The sequence below is a fragment of the Saccostrea cucullata genome, unplaced genomic scaffold (genome assembly GCF_032062105.1).
Source record: "Saccostrea cucullata isolate Sc308-1 unplaced genomic scaffold, CSIRO_AGI_Scuc_v1 ctg206, whole genome shotgun sequence".
NCBI lineage: Eukaryota > Metazoa > Mollusca > Bivalvia > Ostreida > Ostreidae > Saccostrea > Saccostrea cuccullata.
In genome coordinates this window covers 200,664-210,461 of record NW_026934771.1, presented here as the reverse complement: position 1 = coordinate 210,461, position 9,798 = coordinate 200,664, and the positions used below count along the sequence as shown (strand labels likewise).

Below are 9,798 nucleotides of genomic sequence, written 5' to 3'. Positions count from 1 at the left end.
AATTACTTAAGTTTTTTTATTTTCTTTTATAATTACTTTTCCCCATAAATTAGCATGCTGAGGATGGTATGATTTCATTTTTATTTACTGGATCTTATTTTGGATGTTCATGTTAAGCAATGGTTCAAAACATAATATTAAAATAAATCTCTTTTTTTCTTGTAGACTACGAACATGTAGAGACATATAATACACTCAAAAATATATAAATATAGTAAATTGAAACACTTTTGAGATAAATATATTAGAATAATCTTATAGATATCTAAGAGAAAAAAGAATTGCCTGTGGCTCGATGGGAATGGATTGAAACAGATATGGACAATCACTATCGACCAGCAGAATGCGTGTTTCCTTACACGTCACGTGATGGAATTTTAGTATTCACAGAGTTACCTGGGTATAGAAATCACATGGTTAATTATAATATTCAACAGGTAACAACGTAGTCAAAATGGCCTGTTTACTATACAGAAAGTGAACACACGAAGAAACTGTTTTTTCTCTTTTTAACCATGAGCGCATGGTTGTCTACTGATCTCCTTTAAATATGAGGTAATATGTATATAAATATACAACCTCCATAAAAAGGAGAACAATAGACAAACATGCGCTGACTATGTATTAAGCCTATCAAAAGGTGGGCGTACTCATTATCCTATGGAGATTCCAGAATATGCTATGACCCCTCCCTATTAAGACGACTTCGAACTTCGTTAATACTTTTAATTAACGTAATTACACAAAGTTGCAGTTAAGACATTGGCCATTTCTATCATTAAAAGAAAAATGCCAATTTTTAAAATTAATTATGTCGCAATTTCTAAGTTTCCTTAAGTGCAGTCATCCTTTGTGATGTCAGACAATATGAATGTGTGTCCTCTTAACCAAAGTGTCTTCAGAAGTTTATCTACATTTAATATAAATGTAGATACTTCAAATTAACAAATTCAAAAAGTACTACCTATTAAAATTAGAAATAGCATCAAATTTTAGTACTAATTATAAGTATATTAAGCAGGAGAAAAATGTTTTATGTACATGTATATGCATTGTAAATGTCCATTAAATGTGTATAACCACTTTATAACATCAAATGCCTGATGATTTTAAACTAATTCTGACATAATGTTAGAATAAATAATGCTGCCACAGAGACCCTCAGTTTAAAAAAAAAAATAAAACCATAAAACTAAAAGTCTACCAAAAACAAATTCCCTAAAATATGACGAAAAATAATTAAAGAGATCTAAACAGCAATGCTTCTTAAAATACAAGTTAGTCACCTTGTGTTTTTAAAAAACTATCACTAAAAACATCATTAACATAAAATCTAAAAAAAAAATTTTGACAAAATGAGGATGAACTAGGAGTCCATGCTTCGTATGTATGGGTGTGAACTGCAGCCTAAGCCCTGTCGTTTTGGCCGTCGGAAAGATTGTGTTACCATTTCTGACCCCAGTCCGTTCCCGGGGACCCACCCCATGTCTTGTAGCATCCGATTTCCTATATTACTCTCTGGTATAGGGTCAGCATTACCTCCAACTACACCTGTAAAATTAATAATAAGACAATAAATCTGACAGTTTCTTTATATTTACCATTTGATTTTTTCTGAGAGAAGAAGTGAACATAGTCATCAAAAGGAATGTGCATGGAAAATAATTATAACATTTTAATATAATTTTTTGTGTTATCTCAAAACAAGGAAAATCAGTTGATAGATAAAAACTGATTTGAAGATGCTCGAATTACATGTAATATTTATACAAATCAGTGATTTCAACAGAAAATTTTTACTGCTGGAGGGTGGGGGTGGGGGTTGAACTGAAGGTGTTTGGCACATATGTAATGATTTAGATTAACATGTTACAACTCGTACCTTCCTCTATGGGACTTTGTAGGGGTGGAGTTTTGCGGAATCTCTTCTGATCTCCATTTCCATTCGATTTAAAACCAGAGGGAAATCCCTGTATATCGTTCCATTTCTGCCTCTCTTTCAGGAAGCGAGAAAGGGTGTATTTTGGTTCCTGTGGTTTAAATGATTAGGTATAGGGTTTTAGCAAAGCCTCTGTTTATCAAAGCAGGATGGATGCATGTACAAATGCTTGTTATCACATATTTACCACATAGACCACCAATGTCAAACACAAAGGAACCAGCTCAAAATAAAGGTAATAGCATATTTTAACCTTTCTAAAACAACCAACCAGCAAGATTTTGCAAGAAAAGAAAAACTATAAATAACAAGTATATACAAGTTTCTAATTTCTAACTTATTCAGCTTTCATTCTGTTACTATTATGGAGGAATTAAATATTTTGATTAAATATTTTGCTGCAAATTCAATTAAAAGAAGAACAGTCTTTTAAAAAGATACTAGTAATTTATACCTTCTCTTTTAATTTTCTTCTTCCAAATCTGATTGGTCTTCCAGTCTATATAAATATGAAAAATAAACAAAATATACAAAGTCATACACTTTTTACATCATAAACAAACAAAATGATAATACTGAATCACATATACACACACAAAACTGGAGCAGAGTAATGAATTGTCAAGGGAAATAACTCCTTCAAGAATTTTAAGCTCAACATGCAATTTGTTGTGTTGACTTATCTTGTGAAGTTACAAACTTAATTTGAAAACTATTCCTCTTATTATTACATGTATTATTAATCAGCCACTTTGCCTCTCTTATTAATTTTTAAAAACTTAATTCAAAATAGTAATAGAAAAATATAAACATACTTTTTTCTGTAGGAAATTAAATGGATTTCTTAAATGGCCACATTAATTTCTGTGGAAAATTTGTGACTACAACATATAAATTAAAACCAAGTACGCAAATGCAAAAAAAGTTACTTATACATTACCTTAGCCATCATTCTTGTGACTCTGGCTCTGAATGCTAGCTGTGAAGATTTTGGTATGTGTTCAAAGGAGCCAGTCAATATCTGTTGGAACTTCTGTCGCTCCGATTCAGATTCTATGTCCTCTGAATCATTCTCCCACCATCTTATGATGCCAGGAATTCCACAGGCTGGTCCCGACTCATAGTAAAAGTCACTATGCTCGTCATCAGCTGAAAGAGAAAGTAAGTCAGTGGTTAAAGAGGGCTTCCTTTCTTAAAGGAATAAAATGTCTCAAAACAAAGTTGTGAAAATTATTGTACTTAAAATAATAATTAATCTGACTACACAAGAAAAAAAAATGTATGTCATTTCTTCCTAAAACACTTAATTATCAATGCAATTTTTTGTCAATTAAACTCTAGCTTAGAAGTATTTCTTTGGTGTATGCTTGTTCAAATTCATCAAATTTGCTACACTGTAACACATTATCAAAGCAAAGTTAAAAAAAAAAAAGAGAGATAAACTTTAAAACAATTATTTACAGATATTGTTTTGTGTATAATCATGATAATAGAGAGAAAAAATTTTTAATTCTTTCTTCTAAGTATAAATTGTTTAATGGAAAACTTTTTATCTGTATTACCATGATTACTGTTTGAAAAATATAATCCCCTTGTCCTCTTTTAGATAAATAAAACTGGTCAATGTAGCAGTATTTGATCAAATGCAAATACCCTAAAGTTTGTTTCTTTTTTTTGCCTACTGATACTGACCTTCCCGAGCTTCATCATTTGTGAGGAGTCCATCACTCTCACTACTACTCAGTCCAGAGCTGCTCTCTCTGTCAAAATCAACTTAGGCTTAGGATAAATTCATAGAGAAAAAAAACTATCAGGAGGATATTCATGTAAGGCTCAGTAATGAGTATCAAGTATTTGAAGGAAACTTTTGTCATAAACAAGTTTATTCTATGTAAAATACTTAATATCTCCAAGGTATTCTGACTGAATACAAAATTTAGATTAAACTTACACATTTTGAGTTCATGCACTTACATATTGCTTCCTGTTTCCATGGAATTCTGGTCATTGCTATTTTTAGACTGATCAAAGCTCGTCAAATATTCAGCTCTTGACTTGGAGCTTCTTTTCCTTTTCCCAGGATGCACTTCTTCTTCTACCCCAAACATGACATCGTTTGTCTTCATATTTGACATGCACCTGATTTTGTGAGTTTTGGATTTGTGATCGGTAATTCCTAATGGTGGTTTCATGCAACATGTCTCTGATTCTGAATCTGTTGCCATGGCTTTATACTTTTTTCTTCGCCTCTGAGGTCGTAACGGTGATATAATACTTTCATTCACAGAATCCGATTCAACACTCTGCATAAAGTTTGAATTCAAAGGCATAGAAAGTCTTGTTATTTTTCCTATATCATCATCTGAGTCACTCTTTCGGGTAAAATTTTCAAAATAATCTCTAAGGGCTTCGTCATAACTACTCGCTGATGTCTCACTCATGTTTCCACAGTCCAATAAAAGTGTTCTACGTTTCTTTCCTTTTCGTTTTTTATAAGGTCTTTTAGTAGTCACTGAATGATTAGAGTTCTTAACTGGTGAAGTTGATTCTTCCAATGCATTTGCAAGATCTTGAACCAATTCATCCATACTCACCAGACGCGAGTTTGAATACACTCGGAGATTTTGAAACTGTCGGACAATATTATGATGATCCATTTGTAACCTTTTTCGGCATCTGAAAAACAGTCATTTAATCAAGCAATTTTTCAATAATTGTCAGAGCAGACAAATGTAGCATTTTCCTTCTACTCTTTTTACATATTCTATAGGTGTACATATTTAATTAAACTAAGACTCAAAGAGATTATGTTGGAGTAGAGAAAGTCTGTTGTTCAGTGTAAACTCAGCTTCAACTGTTACTGATAATTACAACGATTTTGCGTACATTTAAAAACCACATTTCTGTTACTGATTTTTGTTATGATATATTTCTAAAGACAAATGAGAGGGAAAATTGCAAAAAAAATGACTGTCAATATTGGATTCGGTTATGTTATAAAACCGACATTTTTTGTGGTTGATCGCTCTTAAACGTATTCCAACAGAAGAAATGAACAAAAATGTAAAGTCAGAAAAGAAAATTTGACACAAACCTGTAAAATATTTAAGAATAAAACTAAGAATCAAGTTGTGGTTTCGTTATCGATCGCCATTTTCCAGCTGATGTTCTAAACTTCCTGTTTTGTTATTACATTGCAATTACGCATAATTATAAATTTCATACAATGCGTTGCTAGTCTGCGTTAAATTTTTACCTAATTTAGTTATTTAAGTGGATCTGTGCAATACAATTCATTCACCTCACCTTCAATAGTATTAAAAATAATCAGTTAAATTGTAAAATCATTTTTCTCAAGAAAAAAAAAATTCTGCGTTGCGCGAAACCAGGTCAGTCCCTTAACTGGTTCCCAGGAGCACTAGTTTACGCGCAGAAGGAAAGAGAAGAAGTCGAAGGATGGCTGCTCCAAAAGGAAAAGGTTTTATGGGTCATGGACCGAATACCATCGACCAGAAGTTTGCTGAAAGACTATTTAAACATAGTCGTGAAAGGTTATTTGCTATTTATTGTTTAATCAAGATCAATATTTCGTATTTTCACCAGAACTTTTACGTTGCTAAGGAAAACATTATAACGAGATGCACTGAGTGAAACTCACACTGATTTTCTTCTGATTGACATGTGTTGTTTTAACTATTAAAGACAGTTTTAGATAATTTAGGAAAAAAGTTCCAGTGTAATATATCGGCTTTTTCATTTATTTTCTTCATTCTTGAGATTGTATAAAAAGGCCTATAGGCAGTAGTGTTGCACTGCAAAACATATATTTCAGTCTGGAATTCACACATAAAATTCTAAGTGCAATTTGAAGTATTAATTTTATAAGCATGCACCACAGGCACTTGTTTCGTATGCTTATTTTTACCACACGGTACCTAATTCAATTTCAGGCACCCCTGCTTCAAGCTCGTATTTTGTTTATATATATTAATCATTAACCTACTTAAAAATGACATCGTTGGCTTCAAGATACTTTTTCCTTGTCATTTAAATCATTTCAGAAGTCTCTGGTCAAGCCTCTTTATTGAAAACCATTAATTCACTGCTTAAAAATTACCTTGATACTTTTTAAGTAAGAGATTGGATAAGATACATCTATTTCTGGTTGGGGGTTATAGATGTAGGATAATACCAGAGACTTTGGAGTACTCCATTCTGAGGTCTCTGGAGCTTGAAGTGGGGGTGCCTGAAATTGAGTTAGGTACCTTGTGGTAAGAATAAGGAGGTGGTGCCCCATATCCCAAACAAGTGCCTGTGGCATACACTCCAGATCTAAATGCAAAATGAAATTAAGAATATACCACAATAGAAGAATTGTCTTGATAAAAAATGGAATGCTTAAATCAATGTTTGATACTCGATCATCATGAAATTAGATAGACAATCAGGGCTGATTGTCACTAAAAGTCAACTCTAACTCTGCCTAACATTTACTAGCTCAAGAAAAGTATATTTTTCATTTTGTTTTTTAACTTATGTAAAACCATAAATTATAACATTTGTGGTCAGACTTAACAGGTATAAAAAAAGTTGGCAAAATAGTATTGAATTCCTTTCTTTTTAAAAACTGTTTTAACTTTTTAAAGTTTTCATCATTAACCGCCCCTCTTAAACAGAAAATAGTGGACCTGTCACACCTTGCTTCTTGTTTGTCATCATAATCTAAATATGTTAAATGATGAAAATGCAACTTTTAATAACTTACTGCTTTTTTCCGCTTATTTAGAGTTCCAGAGTATTCACGGCTTCATCCTGTTGTTCCACGCTTGTACACACAAGAATGGAAGACTGACATGAAAAATAGAGATCTTATTGTCAAGGTAGAAAAATTAAATATTCATGAATCTTAATGAAGGAGACATTTACATAATGTTTTCTGTTTAGTTAATCAGAAAATTTCATTAATTTGAAACTTGCACATTTGTAATAATTTTAAGGTAGTCCAATCCTCAGGTTTGTAAAATTAGCAGTTAAGTAATCAAAAGTACTCGTAAAAGTATCTCTGAATCCACAAAGTTATGTAAATTTATCCACGGTGTTTCTTTAAAGTTCAAGATTAAATTTAATCATATTAAATATATTCAGGCATTCGGAGAAATTGTCATGCTTTTTATACTTATTTGGTATTTTTTGTATTCTATTTCCGTCATGTATTCTATAATACATAGTGTAAAAGGATTTTGCTATCATTGCAAGACACCACAAATCACTTCTTATTTCATATCATACTAAAAATCATTGGTAACTAAGGCTGGATTCTAGCTAGAAAATCTTATTTTTCTAAAACTGTATTAATTTTTTTTCCTTTGATAGGGTACAAATGTCAACTTTTATAGGACCTTTTCTAAGACTTCCAAAAACCTTGAATCTTATAAAGATGAATATAATGAAAATTGTTGCATGAAAAAAAATCATTTTCAAGCTTCATTTTGATGCATTTCAAATTAATTATGTATTTTTGGAGTTATCCTTCCTTGCTGAGGATCGGATATCCTTAAGACATGTACTATGAAATATGGTGATAATATTTAAAAGTATTCAAGCTCGAATTCAAATTAAACAATACAAATCAAGAGCAGAGCAAAAACGGACCTCCAAAAGCAAAGAGGTGGGATCAGGTGCCATGAAAGAGAAAGCCTCCTCTGCTGAATTGTCACTGGTGCTCCTCATAATGATCGAGAAAAAAAAATAGGAAAAATCTGTTGACAATTCAGTGTGTAAAGAATGGTCTAAACAATTAATGGAAAATACCAGTCAGCATTTGACTTAATGATAGATTGTTTTTGCTGACAAGATCACTTTATAGACCATAAAACTTGTGAAATGACGTCAAACATGACTTGATATCCTTGTTTCATCAACTTGTTTGTCAATAGCGTGCCTTATATTAGGAATTATTCATATGCAGGGCATGCTCTTGTAATCTTGCCCTTAATGTCCTCATAAATGATGTTATAATCTTTATAAAAATATTAAAAATATACTTTATCTCTGACAGAATGCAGAGCTAGGAGGTATTCCTCATTATGAACATGATGAGAATCTATTTCTGGACAAGCGGGAACAAATGCATTACAATGTGGAGGATCGCACTAGGGTCGAATCCAAGTATCCCCATATGGATAGAGTCACACTTCTCCGGCCAAACTTCCATCACGAGACCTCCAAATACCAGAGCGAACTGATGTTCCGCAGAGATGAAGATTACGTGGAAACTTCGTAAATGATCTGCCGATTCACAATATTGTTCGATTTTTCAATTGTATACACATTTATTGAGAGCCACTTATTTTATTTATTAATTTTGTTTTAATTGTAAATATTAGATGCATCATGAGTAAAATTTTATTTAGTAGAAATTTTATTTTTTGCCAATGCTGGGTTTTGGTGCTTGTCTAGTCTTAGAATCTACACAGCCACCCAAAAATGTGAAGCTGGTGTCGATATAACAATCATATCAGTTTAGAGTATTAAAACTAACAGTAGGGTAACTGTAAAAATAATATGGTTTGAATCATGTTTGCTTACAATCAGTTATTGCTTAGACTTTGATGGTACGTTTCACAAGTTTATGTCTTGCATTTCAGTATTAGTTGTTATCATTTATTTAATGACAAAAATAGTAGCCTATATCAGTATTCCATTGTTATTTTGAAGTGCTCAATATAATTTTTTTTTTCACTAATTTTTATGGAAAATGGATTGTTGCAGTAACTTTAAGTTTTAATAAATATAAAATATTTCAACAAACTATTTTGTATATCTACATGTAGAATGTTTATGTTTGTTTTTGCTGTGATATTGTTTAACATATATATGTTTACATATGTTTTAAGTTCAGTATTACTGTTCAATTTTTACAGAGCTTTTATTTCTATTGCTGTGTATTGTCAAACTAATTTTTAAGTTTAAGTTTAAAGCTTGATTGGTGTCTAATATTTTGGAGAAGAAAATTCTTTTACTTGTTTTTTAACAAACAGCCTGTTTGGAACATACTATATATGTTTGGCTTTATATGGAGAAATTTTCTAATTCGTAAAATAGAATACCCGGTAATTTTTCTACAGTTCTCTTAACTTTTTAAAACTTTTAAAATTCAATATGCTGAAAATATTTGTGTTTGTTTGAAACAAGCCAAGAGAGCAAACAGGCATCTCACAAACTGTCTTTCAATTTTTGGATTTTCGGGTTTTATAGACTCTTTTCCCTTTCATTTTAACCGATTTCTATTTTTGATATGTTTTGATCCTTTTCTTAGATACGTTCATTTGTTACGTCATCTCTCGTATACAAGTGCTCAATGGCAATAAATGTTTAAGCACAAAAAATATTTTCAAGTTCTTTATCTGTATACCGTTTTGAGATTTGGGGTCTTTAAAAACTAAATGGTCGTAAAATGCCGTCAAACAAGTTGATTCCTTCCCATTGGTAATCTATTTGACAGTGTTGTATGCCATTATACGTCTTTTGAAAGCAGTAAACAGAGAGAAAAGTTTAATATTAATACCCCATCTTGGAAAATGCAAAATAAAATATTTATGGACCATGATTCTTAACCTTAAAGATAGTCAGAAATAAAGGGACAATGTGTGTTAAAGAAAACAGAGGCACTGCAAAAAGGAGCAGCCTCTCTCAAAGAGTATATAAATCCAGACAGCAACTGAGATTGATCCCAATGTAAATTATGTCACTGCCATAATGTACAAGGACAAACTACATGTAGTACACATGCACATGCATGTTACTTAATGTATGCCCCCTTCAATGTGAGTGGAAAAGAATAAGTTGATCCTTTTACA

At 31.7% G+C, this 9,798-nt stretch overlaps 2 protein-coding genes across 2 annotated transcripts; one reads left to right on the top strand and one right to left on the bottom strand.

Annotated features, from left to right (window-relative positions):
• Positions 1-802: 802 nt before the first annotated feature.
• On the bottom strand, positions 803-5,156 carry LOC134241326 (G patch domain-containing protein 2-like). Its single transcript, XM_062723392.1, has 7 exons — positions 5,034-5,156; positions 3,914-4,615; positions 3,632-3,699; positions 2,880-3,088; positions 2,394-2,438; positions 1,883-2,030; positions 803-1,551 (listed from the first exon to the last, which is right to left on the bottom strand). The coding sequence occupies exons 2-7, from the start codon at positions 4,594-4,596 to the stop codon at positions 1,367-1,369; spliced, it is 1,338 nt and encodes a 445-aa protein (XP_062579376.1). The 5' UTR covers positions 4,597-4,615; positions 5,034-5,156; the 3' UTR covers positions 803-1,366.
• A 202-nt stretch (positions 5,157-5,358) lies between these two features.
• LOC134241347 (sperm-associated microtubule inner protein 10-like) lies at positions 5,359-9,329 on the top strand. Its single transcript, XM_062723420.1, has 3 exons — positions 5,359-5,490; positions 6,726-6,819; positions 7,998-9,329. The coding sequence occupies exons 1-3, from the start codon at positions 5,396-5,398 to the stop codon at positions 8,220-8,222; spliced, it is 414 nt and encodes a 137-aa protein (XP_062579404.1). The 5' UTR covers positions 5,359-5,395; the 3' UTR covers positions 8,223-9,329.
• The last annotated feature ends 469 nt before the right edge of the window (positions 9,330-9,798 follow it).

Coding starts and splice junctions, on each gene's coding strand:
- LOC134241326 (XM_062723392.1), bottom strand. CDS start 4,596: ATGGATCATCATAATATTGTCCGACAGTTTCAAAATCTCCGAGTGTAT. Junction 3,089..3,631: donor AAATGATGAAGCTCGGGAAG/GTCAGTATCAGT, acceptor TTTCTCTTTCAG/CTGATGACGAGCATAGTGAC. Junction 1,552..1,882: donor ACAAAGTCCCATAGAGGAAG/GTACGAGTTGTA, acceptor TTAATTTTACAG/GTGTAGTTGGAGGTAATGCT.
- LOC134241347 (XM_062723420.1), top strand. CDS start 5,396: ATGGCTGCTCCAAAAGGAAAAGGTTTTATGGGTCATGGACCGAATACC. Junction 5,491..6,725: donor TTTAAACATAGTCGTGAAAG/GTTATTTGCTAT, acceptor CCGCTTATTTAG/AGTTCCAGAGTATTCACGGC. Junction 6,820..7,997: donor ATAGAGATCTTATTGTCAAG/GTAGAAAAATTA, acceptor TATCTCTGACAG/AATGCAGAGCTAGGAGGTAT.